Source organism: Rhinatrema bivittatum, chromosome 3 (assembly GCF_901001135.1).
Source record: "Rhinatrema bivittatum chromosome 3, aRhiBiv1.1, whole genome shotgun sequence".
Classification (NCBI taxonomy): domain Eukaryota; kingdom Metazoa; phylum Chordata; class Amphibia; order Gymnophiona; family Rhinatrematidae; genus Rhinatrema; species Rhinatrema bivittatum.
The window spans coordinates 636,050-653,264 of NC_042617.1; the positions used below are offsets into that span (position 1 = coordinate 636,050).

General features: G+C 47.2%; 1 protein-coding gene across 1 annotated transcript in view; it reads right to left on the reverse strand.

The window, feature by feature from the left end:
* PEX6 (peroxisomal biogenesis factor 6) overlaps positions 1-17,215 on the reverse strand; it is a 195,307-nt gene that overhangs the window by 36,467 nt on the left and 141,625 nt on the right. The window contains exons 14-15 of the mRNA XM_029596736.1: positions 9,784-9,892; positions 1,158-1,274 (exon numbers count right to left, since the gene is read on the reverse strand). Of these exons, the coding sequence (XP_029452596.1) occupies positions 1,158-1,274; positions 9,784-9,892 (226 nt within the window). The remainder of the gene's footprint in view (positions 1-1,157; positions 1,275-9,783; positions 9,893-17,215) is intronic.

A 17,215-nucleotide genomic window follows, 5' to 3' on the forward strand; every position in this document is an offset into this window, starting at 1 on the left:
GATAAATTCTCAACAAGAGAATCAAAATTGGGCAAACAGAGAGCTTCCAATAGCAAGGAACTGTAACACATTGCTGAAGCATGCTCTGGAACTGCAGGACAGTAACTCAAAGCATAAAAATTGTAGTAAAGTATTCTCCACAGCTACGCCAAGATCCTTTTCCTGGCTGGTGACACCTAATGTGGAACCTAGCACCAGCATCGTGTACCTATAGTTAGAGTGCCCTTTCCTTATACATCAATGAATTTCATCTGCTCAGTCCTGCAGTCTCTCAAGGTCCTCTTGCAATTCCTCTCAAATGGCTCCTGATCTAACAAGTTCGAATACGGTAATTTCGTGTGATCTGTGAATGTGATCATGTCATTTTTTATACCCATTTCGAGATTATTTATAAATATATTTAGAAGCACCAGGTACCAGTACAGATCCCTGAGGCACTCCACTGAGAGAAATGGCAATTCTGGCCTACTCTGTTTCCTTTTAACCAGATACCAGTCCACAATAGGACATTTATTTAAGATCTTTTAATATACCGATCCTCAAGACCAAGTCTAATTATTCCCAACTATTAGCTGAACTCATTATCCTTTTGTTTACCTTTATATGTCCTGCTACTTAATTGCTTGTGTAGAGGACTACCCTCAGTCCTCTCCAGTTATATTAGTTTGAAATCTTTCCTGTCTTCCTAAGCCCATGTTTTTTGCTCCCTGTTTAATGTAACTTTATCTTCCATACAGTTGTTAATTGGTTTCCCCTTGTTTCATTGTAAACCGGTACGATAAGACATTGCCTCCTCTAGCATGATGCTCTAACTTCCTGATGAGCCTATCATGAGGAACTTTGTCAAACAGCTTTAGAAAATACAGACACTCTATCATCACCTGGCTCACCCATCTCCATATATTTATTAATCCCTTCAAAAAATCTAACTTCCATTAATACTCGTGTGGTACCTGTTCTGTAGTAGGGCAGTGTGTGTATGTGCACGTGGGAAGCTTGTACTGATGCTGCATGTGTGGTACCTGTTCTGTAGTAGGGCAGTGTGTGTGTGTGTGTAATATGTACAGTTACTGTCCATGTTGTATCTTGTCTGAGGCAGGGACATTGCTATTTCTCCATGACCCAAACTTAAACATGAAGCTTTTGAAATAACTTACCGGCCAGGTCGAAGCAGTGCTGGGTCAAGGAGATCTGGTCGGTTTGTAGCTCCGATGACAAAAACATCAGCGCTGGAATGAAGTCCATCAAGTTCAGACAGCATTTGTGACACCACCCTGATTCCATGGGAGAGAAGGGGAACAGTGTGACACTAATATGATAATCCCTGCATATCAGAATACATTTTTATAAAATATGATACCCCCGCGCATAGATTTGCCCAATTTTATATTGGCGCGTACATGTGCAGGCGGGTCACGACTCGCGCGCTCACAAGGGAGGGGGATGTTATATTGGCGCGTACATGTGCAGGCGGGTCACGACTCGTATGCTCACAAGGGAGGGGGATTTTATATTGGCGCGCACATGTGCAGGCGGGTCACGACTCGCGCGCTCACAAGGGAGGGGGATGTGATATTGGCGCGTACATGTGCAGGCGGGTCACGACTCACGCGCTCACAAGGGAGGGGGATTTTATATTGGCGCGTACATGTGCAGGCGGGTCACGACTCGTATGCTCACAAGGGAGGGGGATGTTATATTGGCGCGTACATGTGCAGGCGGGTCACCACTCGTATGCTCACAAGGGAGGGGGATGTTATATTGGCGCGTACATGTGCAGGAGGGTCACGACTCGTATGCTCACAAGGGAGGGGGATGTTATATTGGCGCGTACATGTGCAGGCGGGTCACCACTCGTATGCTCACAAGGGAGGGGGATGTTATATTGGCGCGTAAATGTGCAGGCGGGTCACGACTCGTATGCTCACAAGGGAGGGGGATGTTATATTGCTGCGCACATGTGCAGGTGGGTCACGACTCGTATGCTCACAAGGGAGGGGGATGTTATATTGGCGCGTACATGTGCAGGCGGGTCACGACTCGCGCGCTCACAAGGGAGGGGGATGTTATATTGGCGCATACATGTGCAGGCGGGTCACGACTCGTATGCTCACAAGGGAGGGGGATGTTATATTGCTGCGCACAAGTGCAGGCGGGTCACGACTCGCGCGCTCACAAGGGAGGGGGATTTTATATTGGCGCGTACATGTGCAGGCGGGTCACCACTCGTATGCTCACAAGGGAGGGGGATGTTATATTGGCGCACACATGTGCAGGCGGGTCACAACTCGTATGCTCACAAGGGAGGGGGATGTTATATTGGCGCGTACATGTGCAGGCGAGTCACGACTCGCGCGCTCACAAGGGAGGGGGATTTTATATTGGCGCGTACATGTGCAGGCGGGTCACGACTCGTATGCTCACAAGGGAGGGGGATGTTATATTGGCACGTACATGTGCAGGCGGGTCACGACTCGTATGCTCACAAGGGAGGGGGATGTTATATTGGCGCGTACATGTGCAGGCAGGTCACGACTCGTATGCTCACAAGGGAGGGGGATCTTATATTGGCGCGTACATGTGCAGGCGGGTCACGACTCGCGCGCTCACAAGGGAGGGGGATTTTATATTGGCGCGTACATGTGCAGGCGGGTCACGACTCGTATGCTCACAAGGGAGGGGGATGTTATATTGGCACGTACATGTGCAGGCGGGTCACGACTCGCGCGCTCACAAGGGAGGGGGATTTTATATTGGCGCGTACATGTGCAGGCGGGTCACGACTCGCGCGCTCACAAGGGAGGGGGATTTTATATTGGCGCGAACATGTACAGGCAGGTCACCACTCGTATGCTCACAAGGGAGGGGGATGTTATATTGCTGCGCACATGTGCAGGCGGGTCACGAATCGTATGCTCACAAGGGAGGGGGATGTTATATTGGCGCGTACATGTGCAGGCGGGTCACGACTCGTGCGCTCACAAGGGAGGGGGATTTTATATTGGCGCGTACATGTGCAGGCGGGTCACCACTCGTATGCTCACAAGGGAGGGGGATGTTATATTGGCGCACACATGTGCAGGCGGGTCACGACTCGTATGCTCACAAGGGAGGGGGATGTTATATTGGCGCGTACATGTGCAGGCGGATCACGACTCGCGCGCTCACAAGGGAGGGGGATTTTATATTGGCGCGTACATGTGCAGGCGGGTCACGACTCGCGCGCTCACAAGGGAGGGGGATGTTATATTGCGTACATGTGCAGGCGGGTCACGACTCGCGCGCTCACAAGGGAGGGGGATGTTATATTGCGTACATGTGCAGGCGGGTCACGACTCGCGCGCTCACAAGGGAGGGGGATGTTATATTGCGCACATGTGCAGGCGGGTCACGACTAGTATGCTCACAAGGGAGGGGGATGTTATATTGCTGCGCACAAGTGCAGGCGGGTCACGACTCGTATGCTCACAAGGGAGGGGGATGTTATATTGCTGCGCACAAGTGCAGGCGGGTCACGACTCGTATGCTCACAAGGGAGGGGGATGTTATATTGCTGCGCACAAGTGCAGGCGGGTCACGACTCGTATGCTCACAAGGGAGGGGGATGTTATATTGCTGCGCACAAGTGCAGGCGGGTCACGACTCGTATGCTCACAAGGGAGGGGGATGTTATATTGCTGCGCACATGTGCAGGCGGGTCACGACTCGTATGCTCACAAGGGAGGGGGATTTTATATTGGCGCGTACATGTGCAGGCGGGTTACGACTCGCGCGCTCACAAGGGAGGGGGATGTTATATTGCGCACATGTGCAGGCGGGTCACGACTCGTATGCTCACAAGGGAGGGGGATGTTATATTGCTGCGCACAAGTGCAGGCGGGTCACGACTCGCGCGCTCACAAGGGAGGGGGATGTTATATTGCTGCGCACATGTGCAGGCGGGTCACGACTCGTATGCTCACAAGGGAGGGGGATGTTATATTGCTGCGCACAAGTGCAGGCGGGTCACGACTCGCGCGCTCACAAGGGAGGGGGATGTTATATTGCTGCGCACATGTGCAGGCGGGTCACGACTCGTATGCTCACAAGGGAAGGGTATTTTATATTGGTGCGCACATGTGCAGGCGGGTCACGACTCGCGCGCTCACAAGGGAGGGGGATGTTATATTGCTGCGCACATGTGCAGGTGGGTCACGACTCGCGCGCTCACAAGGGAGGGGGATGTTATATTGCTGCGCACATGTGCAGGCGGGTCACGACTCGCGCGCTCACAAGGGAGGGGGATGTGATATTGGCGCGTACATGTGCAGGCAGGTCACGACTCGTATGCTCACAAGGGAGGAGGATTTTATATTGGCGCGTACATGTGCAGGCGGGTCACGACTCGTATGCTCACAAGGGAGGGGGATGTTATATTGCGCACATGTGCAGGCGGGTCACGACTCGTATGCTCACAAGGGAGGAGGATTTTATATTGGCGCGTACATGTGCAGGCAGGTCACGACTCGTATGCTCACAAGGGAGGAGGATTTTATATTGGCGCGTACATGTGCAGGCGGGTCACGACTCGTATGCTCACAAGGGAGGGGGATGTTATATTGCGCACATGTGCAGGCGGGTCACGACTCGTATGCTCACAAGGGAGGGGGATTTTATATTGCTGCGCACATGTGCAGGCGGGTCACGACTCGCGCGCTCACAAGGGAGGAGGATTTTATATTGGTGAGTACATGTGCAGGCAGGTCACGACTCGTATGCTCACAAGGGAGGGGGATTTTATATTGGCGCGTACATGTGCAGGCGGGTCACAACTCGTATGCTCACAAGGGAGGGGGATGTTATATTGCGCACATGTGCAGGCGGGTCACGACTCGTATGTTCACAAGGGAGGGGGATTTTATATTGCGCACATGTGCAGGCGGGTCACGACTCGTATGCTCACAAGGGAGGGGGATTTTATATTGCGCACATGTGCAGGCGGGTCACGACTCGTATGCTCACAAGGGAGGAGGATTTTATATTGGCGCGTACATGTGCAGGCGGGTCACAACTCGTATGCTCACAAGGGAGGGGGATGTTATATTGCGCACATGTGCAGGCGGGTCACGACTCGTATGCTCACAAGGGAGGAGGATTTTATATTGGCGCGTGCATGTGCAGGCGGGTCACAACTCGTATGCTCACAAGGGAGGAGGATTTTATATTGGCGCGTACATGTGCAGGCGGGTCACGACTCGTATGCTCACAAGGGAGGAGGATTTTATATTGGCGCGTCCCTTCTTTCTCAATCTCTACCGTTCAAAAGCCAAGCCGCTAGACAGAAGCAATCCGCCTGATCGAAAAATACGGGTCCGTGGCTAGATTCACAAGATCCGCAAACCACGGTCTGCGAGGCCATTCCAGAGCCACTAGAATGACAGGCCCATGATGAAGCTTGATTCTTCGGAGTACTTTGCCCACTAATGGCCAGGGAGGGAACACGTACAGAAAAATGTCGCAGGGCCAGGGAAGGACCAGGGCATCCACCCCTTCGGCGCAATGTTCCCGTCTGCGGCTGAAGAACTGAGGAGCTTTCGCATTGGTCATGGTGGCCATCAGATCTAAGTGAGGGGAACCCCACCTGCGGATGATCAGGTTCATCGCTGCATCTGACAATTCCCACTCGCCTGGGTCTAACTTCTGGCGACTGAGGAAATCCGCTTGAACGTTCTCCTTCCCCACAACATGGGACGCCGCTAAGCGCTCTAGGTGACGTTCCGCCCATGCGAAGAACCTGCTGGCTTCCAGAGCGACTAGGCGACTCCTGGTGCCCCCTTGTTGATTGATGTAGACTACAGTGGTGGAATTGTCCAACAGGACCCGCACTGCCTTGTGGAGGAGTAGGGGCAGGAAGGCCTTGAGATCCAGTCGGACCGCTCGAGCTTCCAGTCGATTGATGTGCCAGCGAAATTGGGTCAGAGACCAATACCCCTGAGCAGACTGGGTCTGGCATACAGCTCCCCAGTCGGAGAGGCTGGCGTCCATTGTTACCACGATCCACTGCAGTGTCAGAAGGGAGATCCTCTTCTGAAGATGGGCAGGCGATAGCCACCACTGCAGTTCTGCGACGGTAGACTTGGATAGCGGCAGGGGCGTCTGAAACTGTTCCGATACTGGTTTCCAGCGGGATAGCAAGGCTTTCTGTAACGGACGCATATGCGCAAAAGCCCAGGGGACCAGATCAATAGTGGAGGCCATGGACCCCAGAACCTGGAGATAATCCCAGGCCGTTGGCAGGGCAAGAGAGAGAAAATTGTGCACTTGGCCCCTGAGTCTGAGCTATCGGTCCTCCGGAAGAAACACTCTGCCTACTCGAGTGTCAAATCGCGCCCCCAGGAATTCCAATGTCTGGGAGGGTTGAAGCTTGCTCTTGGGAAAGTTGATGACCCACCCCAGAGAGGTCAGACACGACAGGACCTTGCTGACCACCAGCTGGCAAAGAGACTTTGATTTGGCCCAGATGAGCCAATCGTCTCGACACAGGGTGGCCACCACTACCACCATTACACCTTGGTGAAAGTTAGTGGTGCCGTGTCAAGACCAAGGGGAGTGCTCGAAACTGAAAATGTTGGCCCAGTATCTCGAACCGAAGATACCGCTGGTGATCGCAGCGAATCGGGATGTGTAAGTAGGCCTCCGTAAGATCGAGCAAGGTCAAGAATTCTCCGGATCAAACTGCTGCTATCACCGCCCTCAAGGTTTCCATCCGAAAATGGAGAACCTTGAGCGCCCAGTTGACGCGCTTGAGATCCAAAATTGGACAAAAGGAGCCCTCCTTTTTGGGCACGACGAAGTAGATGGAATATTGACCGGTCCCTTGTTCTTCCACTGGGACTGGGACTATGGCCCCCAGTTCCAGCAGCCTGAGCAAGGTATATTCGACCGCAGGCCTCTTTCAACTTCCACAGGGGGAGTCCAGGTGAAGATCTGGTAGGTCTCGAGCAAATTCTAATGCGTAGCCTTTTTCTATCACTTCTAGGACAAACTGGTCCGTCGTTATGGTGGCCCATTCCCCTAGAAACTAGGACAGTCGTCCACCTAAGTCTCAAACGGAGGAATGAGCCAGCCCCATCTCATTGCGAGGAGGACTTGGTGACCGAGTGTTGCTGGCTACTATCCCTGAAAGGCCGACGTCCCCAAAAGGAATGAGGCCAGGATTGAGATCGGAAGCATTACCCCTCGGGAACGAGCCCCTTGCCCTGGTGGAAAAATGGTGTTGCCCCCTAAATGTAGTGCAAGAGGGTAAGAAGGACTTAGACTGTTTCGGGCGGTCCTCCGGCAACTTATGAACCTTATTTTCTCCCAGGGATTTGATAAGTTGCTCTAGGTCCTTACCAAAAAGCAACTGTCCCTTGAAGGGAAGGGTTCCCAACTGCTCTTTGGAAGAGGCATCCACAGACCACTTTCTCAGCCAGAGGAGGTGCCTGGCCGAGACCGCGAAGACCATTGCCTTGGCTTGCACTCGCAGAAAATCGTACAGGGTGTCCACCCCATACGCAATCGCTCCCTCCAAGCGATCCGCCTGCTTCGCCTCTGCAGACAGGAGGTTTTGGGTGCTGAGTAATTGTTGAACCCACCTGAGGCTTGCCCGCTGCATGAGACTGCCGCAGATTGTCGCCTGAACTCCCAAGGACAGGACCTCAAAAGGAAAATTAGTTCTTACCTGTTAATTTTCATTCCTGTAGTACCACGGATCAGTCCAGACTGTGGGTTGAGCCTCCTTTCCAGCAGGTGGAGACAGACTAAAGCTGAAAGGATATCCTATATGAGGACAGAGCCTATCCTGTAACCCTTCAGTATAACCATTGTCAAAGCAGAAAACAACAAAACCAGAATAGGATCAAGCAAGTAACCAGAAAGCTCAATGAAGCAGATGTAGAACAATGTAAGAGATATGGTATGACTATCCGCTCTTGCACATACTTGGTGCTGAACAACCAAGGCTTCCGGTGTATTTGCTCAGCATTCATACACAAAAAAGATGTGTGGAAATCTATGAATCTGCAAAAGAAACAAGCTTCGAGAGGACAGAAAAAAGACAAACAGGGAAGGGCATCTGAACTGATCCGTGGTACTACAGGAACGAACATTAACAGGGGGTCAACATCCGGATCTGGAATTGGGACTGGCGGTGGCTGTGGCAGATCAGGAGGTGGTGGGACCCCCAGGACCACCCTAACCAAGCTCTGGCCCTCTGGCACCTTTGGAGGTTGCGGAGGAGAAATTTGTGGGTTTTTTGGTGGGGGGTCCAGGGATGGATCTTCCTCCTGCTGTAAGTTGGCTAAATAGGACTTGTGCAGAAGAAGCACAAACTCCGCGGAGAAACAAGACTTAGACTTCCTGGGGGGGGGGGGGGGGGGGGGGAGGGAAAGGTCAGGCACCCCTTCTGGGGCATGAGAGGGGTTAAAAAATCAGGCTCACCTTCCTCCTGCACATCCGATTCTGCATTTAAGCCTGCTTCCAAGATGGCCGCCGTTCCCACGGTTTTCCGGGCCTGGAACGGCCTGGCCACGTGGCAGGGAACTCACTCCCGGGTCACTGTGGGCGAGGGGACCGATGAGGGACTCTCCCCCCACCCGGTAGGCACCCTGAACAGAGGCCTCCACGGGAAAAACGTGTGGCAGGATCTCCACATGCTTTACAGGCGCTGGAACAGGGCATCAGCGCTGAAGAAAAAAACAAAACAATCACTAAAAAAGTAAAAACAGCTGAGCTGTGCAGGGCTGAAGTTGGTCAGCGGAGGCAGCGACTGAACTCTGCACCCTGCCGGAGCTGTCCACAGTTCTTAAAAAGTAACAAATACAGCCCTGCTTGTACCCTTTTTTTTAATTTTTAAACTGCTCAGCTAAGCCAGGGGAAACACACTCCCTGAGAGGGAACTGTTGTACAGTGGAGAGCTAGATAATGAGGGAGGGACTGGATCACCAGTATCACCCCAGATGGTCACCGGGAAAAAGGGGCCTAGGATGGGCAAGCCCTCCCCCCCCCTAGAGCGGAGAGACCGAACTGTCTCTGTGAGGGAAAAAAAGGGAGAAATCTTTCAAAATCCTCTTTTTATTTATTTTTTTTAAACAAGAATTAAATACTTGCTTGATCCAGACCAAAAGTAAAGAAAATTCCCTCAGGGAAACTAAGGGAAGAAGAAGAAGAAGGGGAACCTGCACCTGCTGGAGACAGACAAATACTGAAGAGCTGCAGGGTAGGCTCTGACCTGATATAGGAGACCCTCACAGTTTTGATCTGTCTCCACCTGCTGGACAGGAGGCTCAACCACAGTCTGGACTGATTCGGCTACGTACAGGGAAATTGTGTTTTTGTATTGTTATTTATTGTATTTCTGTATTGATAGATATTGTATTATTGCATTTATCATTTGTATGATGTATTGCTATTTATGGTATTGTGTCTGTGATGTGTGAACCATGTCGAGTTGGTCTACGGAAGGAGGTTTACAGTATAACATAACATTTTACATTTGTCCCATGATATACATCTTCCATTCATCATCATTCACTGATTAACTCCATTTTTTCCTAATGTTCCTGTGATCCTTACATTTTTCAGCAAAAGCATCGTTTCAAATGATTGACCAAATCCCAGTACTTTCATCATCTCTGCCTCTCAGCATTTCCAAGTGGCCCGATTTAATGAAACTCATGCTGTGCCGCTGGAATGCAGCAGACATCAAACCCTCATGTTAAAGCGGATAAATGCAAAGAGCTCATGGGTAAAGTAGTCTCTTACCTGTCCATAACTCCCCCCGAGTCCCCACTCCTTCCACGATTGGGGGCCAAAGAGTCCAATTCATCAAAGAAGATGATGCAGGGTGCAGCTGCTCTGGCTCTGGCAAACACTGAAAAGAGAGAGAATGTGCTCAGCAAAAACTCTATCATCAGCCTTTCCAAAGATCCAAATCACAATAAAGAAATAACACAACATCATAAACAGAGCCAGAGCAACATAAACAGTTGTACTAATCAATAAAATTATCAGTTCCAATCTCATAGAAATATTTTAAAATAATGTTCCCCAATCTCAAACATATATGAAACTTCAAATAAAGTGCATTGTGAACTTATCTCACAAAAATGAATTCATGTTTCAACAATTCCGCATCAGGGGAGTTGCGAGGCTCGCATGGTCTGAAACTGCCATATGGCAAGGAAAACCTTATTTAGCAGCGTTAGTATAGACTTCACTTTCAAACACTCATGAAGGGCCAGATCTGTGGTTTGGCCGCATGAGTTAGAGTCTCCTGTTCAGTGGGGTGAGCCACAGAGGCCACATGCTCAAGCTTCAGAGACAGGGGAGGGAGGGAATGTGGCTATTGCGATGAGTCCTACTGTGCTAATGTTTAATCTTTTCTCCAGCTTCTGGCAGGGACAGCTGTGTGCTGCCCTTACCAGCTAATTTTCATTCCTGTAGTACCACGGATCAGTCCAGACTCCTGGGTTTTGCCTCCCTGCCAGCAGATGGAGACAGAGAAGTTTTTGACTGACACTGCCACTTAAGTTGAGGTGCCACCTGCAGTCTGCCAGTATTGAACTGTACCCAAAGCCAGATGAATAGGAACGCAACCAATAATAACTTTCTACAATTTCCTCCCAAAACAGCAGAGGTAAGAAAATAACTTAGAAATTGAAAAAGAATCTTTGCCTGCACAACACACCTGCGCAGCTCAAGAACCTGAAGCCCAAAACACTGATTGAGCGGACTCTCCAATTCCCCTATCCCAAAATGGGCAGGACTCTGGACTAATCCGTGGTACTACAGGAACGAAAATTAGCAGATAAGGACCAATTTTCCTTTCCCGGTACCTACCCGGATCAGTCCAGACTCCTGGGATGTACCAAAGCTTCCCCACACTGGGTGGGACCCCGAGAGTCCAGCATACTGTCACCAAAACCTCCTGCTTCTGGGGCCTGGAAATCCAGGTGGTAGTGCCTGGCAAACGTGTGCAAAGATTTCCAAGTAGCCGCATTATAGATCTCTTGTGGCGAAACATGACACTCGGCCCAAGAGGACGCATGCAACTGGGTAGAATGAGCACAAAGCCCCACAGATACCGGGCGACCTTTCCCTCATTCACAAATCAATAATTAATGACGACACACACTGGCTCAAACAACCTTTCCAAATCCACACCTCCAATAGACCGACAAGCACCATCCACCAAGGTACCCTACACTCACCAAATTAGCTTCCACAATGAAAAGAGCTTTCTCTATAGCCGGTCCAACCTTATGAAACTCCATGACCCATGACCTCCGAACAGAAACTTTCACACCCAAATTTTAAAAAAACCTAAAAACATGGCTCTTTCAACAGGCCTTTACCTAAACTGTCCCCCTGTACTCTCCACCCTTTTTTCCAACTGCTCTGGAGTTGCCCCTAAATCTCCCTATCCTGAACTTACTATAGCAGCCCACCCCAACTTGCACCTCAATCTATGTAGTATCATAAGACCAAGTCAAATACCTTCATATGTTATTTATTATTCAACATAAGAACATAAGAAAATGCCATACTGGGTCAGACCAAGGGTCCATCAAGCCCAGCATCCTGTTTCCAACAGTGGCCAATCCAGGTCATAAGAACCTGGCAAGTACCCAAAAACTAAGTCTATTCCATGTAACCATTACTAATGGCAGTGGCTATTCTCTAAGTGAACTTAAGAGCAGGTAATGGGCTTCTCCTCCAAGAACTTATTCAATCCTTTTTTAAACACAGCTATACTAACTGCACTAACCACATCCTCTGGCAACAAATTCCAGAGTTTAATTGTGCGCTGAGTAAAAAAGAACTTTCTCCGATTAGTTTTAAATGTGCCCCATGCTAACTTCATGGAGTGCCCCCTAGTCTTTCTACTATTCAAAAGAGTAAATAACCGATTCACATTTACCCGTTCTAGACCTCTCATGATTTTAAACACCTCTATCATATCCCCCCTCAGTCGTCTCTTCTCCAAGCTGAAAAGTTCTAACTTCTTTAGTCTTTCCTCATAGGGGAGCTGTTCCATTCCCTTTATCATTTTGGTAGCCCTTCTCTGTACCTTCTCCATCGCAATTATATATTTTTGGAGATGCAGCGACCAGAATTGTACACAGTATTCAAGGTGCGGTCTCACCATGGAGTGATACAGAGGCATTATGACATTTTCCGTTTTATTTACCATTCCCTTTCTAATAATTCCCAACATTCTGTTTGCTTTTTTGACTGCCGCAGCACACTGAACCAACGATTTCAATGTGTTATCCACTATGACACCTAGATCTCTTTCTTGGGTTGTAGCACCTAATATGGAACCCAACATTGTGTAATTATAGCATGGGTTATTTTTCCCTATATGCATCACCTTGCACTTATCCACATTGAATTTCATCTGCCATTTGGATGCCCAATTTTCCAGTCTCACAAGGTCTTCCTGCAATTTATCACAATCTGCTTGTGATTTAACTACTCTGAACAATTTTGTGTCATCTGCAAATTTGATTATCTCACTCGTCGTATTTCTTTCCAGATCATTTATAAATATATTGAAAAGTAAGGGTCCCAATACAGATCCCTGGGGCACTCCCTTCCACTGAGAAAATTGTCCATTTAATCCTACTCTCTGTTTCCTGTCTTTTAGTCAGTTTGCAATCCACGAAAGGACATCGCCACCTATCCCATGACTTTTTACTTTTCCTAGAAGCCTCTCATGAGGAACTTTGTCAAACGCCTTCTGAAAATTCAAGTACACTACATCTACCGGTTCACCTTTATCCACATGTTTAATAACTCCTTCAAAAAAGTGAAGCAGATTTGTGAGGCAAGACTTGCCCTGGGTAAAGCCATGCTGACTTTGTTCCATTAAACCATGTCTTTCTATATGTTCTGTGATTTTGATATTTAGAACACTTTCCACTATTTTTCCTGGCACTGAAGTCAGGCTAACTGGTCTGTAGTTTCCCGGATCGCCCCTGGAGCCCTTTTTAAATATTGGGGTTACATTTGCTATCCTCCAGTCTTCAGGTACAATGGATGATTTTAATGATAGGTTACAAATTTTTACTAATAGGTCTGAAATTTCATTTTTTAGTTCCTTCAGAACTCTGGGGTGTATACCATCCGGTCCAGGTGATTTACTACTCTTAAGTTTGTCAATCAGGCCTACCACATCTTCTAGGTTCACTGTGATTTGGTTCAGTCCATCTGAATCATTACCCATGAAAATCTTCTCTGATACGAGTATCTCCCCAACATCCTCTTCAGTAAACACTGAAGCAAAGAAATCATTTACTCTTTCCGCGATGGCCTTATCTTCTCTCTAAGTGCCCCTTTAACCCCTCGATCATCTAACGGTCCAACTGACTCCCTCACAGGCTTTCTGCTTCGGATATATTTTAAAAAGTTTTTACTGTGAGTTTTTGTCTCTATGGCCAACTTCTTTTCAAATTCTCTCTTAGCCTGTTTTATCAATGTCTTACATTTAACTTGCCAACGTTTATGCTTTATCCTATTTTCTTCTGTTGGATCCTTCTTCCAATTTTTGAATGAAGATCTTTTGGCTAAAATAGCTTCTTTCACCTCCCCTTTTAACCATGCCGGTAATCATTTTGCCTTCTTTCCACCTTTCTTAATGTGTGGAATACATCTGGACTGTGCTTCTAGAATTTTTTTTTTTTTTTTTTTTTAACAATGACCACGCCTCTTGGACATTTTTTTACTTTTGTAGCTGCTCCTTTCAGTTTTTTTCTAACAATTTTTCTCATTTTATCAAAGTTTCCCTTTTGAAAGTTTAGCACGAGAGCCTTGGATTTGCACACTGTTCCTCTTCCAGTCATTAAATCAAATTTGATCATATTATGATCACTATTGCCAAGTGGACCCACCACCGTTACCTCTCTCACCAAGTCCTGTGCTCCACTGAGAATTAGATCTAAAATTGCTCCCTCTCTCGTCAGTTCCTGAACCAATTGCTCCATAAAGCTATCATTTATTCCATCCAGGAACGTTATCTCTCTAGCGTGTCCGATGAGACATTTACCCAGTCAATATTGGGGTAATTGAAGTCTAAATCCAAAAATTCTCTTACTATATAATCCCATGATTAGCACAATCTATAAACAAGAGACGTGGTACTGAGAGATTCTTTAACTTGCAAGGCTGTATATAACAATGCTTTGTATATATTTAAAATGTAAATTTAAGGACCATCATACCACCCACTGTGCTCACAAGTTAGAACTTGTATTTCATGCACTTCATTTGGGTCACTTTTAATCATTGGTCCAAATCAGCTAGCATCCGGTAAATTAATTTTCAATGTTCAAATGAATTTTTTTGATTTTTTAAAGTATATATTTAAAAAGTATGAACTTCCCTTCTGTAGCTGTCGGGGTTAATCGTCCGACTCGCGCATTTCATAAGAACATAAGAAAATGCCATACTGGGTCAGACCAAGGGTCCATCAAGCCCAGCATCCTGTTTCTAACAGTGGCCAATCCAGGCCATAAGAACCTGGCAAGTACCCAAAAACTAAGTCTATTCCATGTAACCATTGCTAATGGCAGTGGCTATTCTCTAAGTGAACTTAATAGCAGGTAATGGACTTCTCCTCCAAGAACCTATCCAATCCTTTTTTAAACACAGCTATACTAACTGCACTAACCACATCCTCTGGCAACAAATTCCAGAGTTTAATTGTGCGTTGAGTAAAAAAGAACTTTCTCCGATTAGTTTTAAATGTGCCCCATGCTAACTTCATGGAGTGCCCCCTAGTCTTTCTACTATCCGAAAGAGTAAATAACCGATTCACATCTACCCGTTCACGCCTCTCATGATTTTAAACACCTCTATCATATCCCCCCCTCAGTCATCTCTTCTCCAAGCTGAAAAGTCCTAACCTCTTTAGTCTTTCCTCATAGGAGAGTTGTTCCATTCCCCTTATCATTTTGGTAACCCTTCTCTGTACCTTCTCCATCGCAATTATATCTTTTTTTTGAGATGTGGCGACCAGAATTGTACACAATATTCAAGGTGCGGTCTCACCATGGAGCGATACAGAGGCATTATGACATTCGCAACACTGCTGCTTCAGAGACATCAAAAAATAAAAACTTTTCAAGTGGGGAAATGGCGTCGGGTCTGAAAATTTGATGGACCTACAGCATCGCACAAACTCGCATTGTTGATGTACACCCTCGTTACAGAATCGGAAGGGGAATGCTGGATCAGGAGGGTTTGAATTGATGTCTCTGAAGCAGCAGTGTTGCGAAACGCGCGCGTCGGACGATTAACCCCGACAGCTACAGAAGGGAAGTTCATACTTTTTAAATATATACTTTAAAAAAAATCAAAAAAATTCATTTGAACAATGATTAAAAGTGACCCAAATGAAGTGCATGAAATACAAGTTCTAACTTGTGAGCACAGTGGGTGGTATGATGGTCCTTAAATTTACATTTTAAATATATACAAAGCACTGTTATATACAGCCTTGCAAGTTAAAGAATCTCTCAGTACCACGTCTCTTGTTTATAGGTAATTGAAGTCTCCCATTATTACTGCACTACCAATTTGGTTAGCTTCCCTAATTTCTCTTAGCATTTCACTGTCCGTCTCACCATCTTGACCAGGTGGACGGTAGTATACCCCTATCACTATAGTCTTCCCCGACACCCAAGGGATTTCTACCCATAAAGATTCAATTTTGTATTTAGACTCATGCAGGATGTTTATCCTGTTGGACTCTATGCCATCCCGGACATAAAGCGCCACACCTCCTCCCGAGTGCTCCTCTCTGTCATTGCGATATAATTTGTATCCCGGTATAGGACTGTCCCATTGGTTATCCTCTTTCCACCATGTCTCTGAGATGCCAATTAAGTCTATGTCATCATTTACTGCTAATTGAACCTCAAAGCAAATCCCTCATAATAACTATAACTTCTTATATTTGAACTCCTAAATCCTCATAAAAAGAGTGAAAAAATTAAACTATTAACCAGAAAATTTTTTTTATGGAAGGAGAGGAACGTTTCATATGCATAATCATAAATCCCCACCAGGGGTAATATGAATGTCAATTGTAATCATAAACATCCCTCCTCCGACCAATGTGTACAGTTCATGTGCAAACAGTGCTACAATCAAAAAACTTTTTTTAGATGATTTTTTATCTATTGCTCTAAAACATTTTACGTTATCGAAAACGGTGAAAAAATCACTCCAAATATTCAAAATGCTGTCAATTGAACGCTCCACGCAGCCTTGTGAACTAATCCCAGCAAAGGGTATAAATCTTGAAAAGCCGCTGATGGCGCGACCTAGATAGGCTTAACCGGCAGTCTCTTATGGCTTAAAAATAAGCTCATACAACACCCCGACTTATCTGATGGTTTGGCGGGTCACCGACGTAGCCACGTTTCAGGTCCACACTGAGACCTTTCATCAGGGAATTGATCCTCTTACGATGTCTCGTCGGTCAGTGTTGAGCCATTGCCTGCTAGGTTCATGGCATGGGTCTTGCGACTCTATCCAAGGCTGACAACGCTATGGGCTAACGGAAGCGTCAATTTAAACTAAGTATTGGGCTAGCTGTGCGACCAATCTCCATCAAGCTCTGAACAGATGACGTGTACAGAAAATTCACCCAATCAAAAAGTAGAAACCAGCTCCGTTCGATGCGCGATCGTTCCGGACTACACCGATCACAAAATTGAATTCCAGTCTAACAGTTCATTCAACCCTGCTGGTGCTTGTGATTGCAGAGTAAAAATCCAAAAAGCTTCTTGCTTATTTAGGAGTCGAGTCCGATCGCCCCCACGGGGAGGTACTGGGACTTGATCCAAGATAGTCCATTTCAAGTCTGCAAAAGCATGGCTTCTCTGTGTGCAGTGCGAAACAATTGGTGCAGTTAAAGTTGCAGTGTGCAATTTGGACTTATGTTCATTAAGACGGATTCTGATTTTCCTGACCGTTCGGCCAATGTATACCTTAGGACAAGTGCATACAATGGCATACACCACATGATCTGATTCACATGTGGTGTGAGTCTTGCGATAAACTTTGTATTCTGTAACAGGATCAATCCATGTGTCCCCATTAATACTCTGTGCACAATGGGCACAATGACCGCATTGATTGTGGCTGCCCCCTGATTCACGACTACTGACATGAGTCACTGCATGTA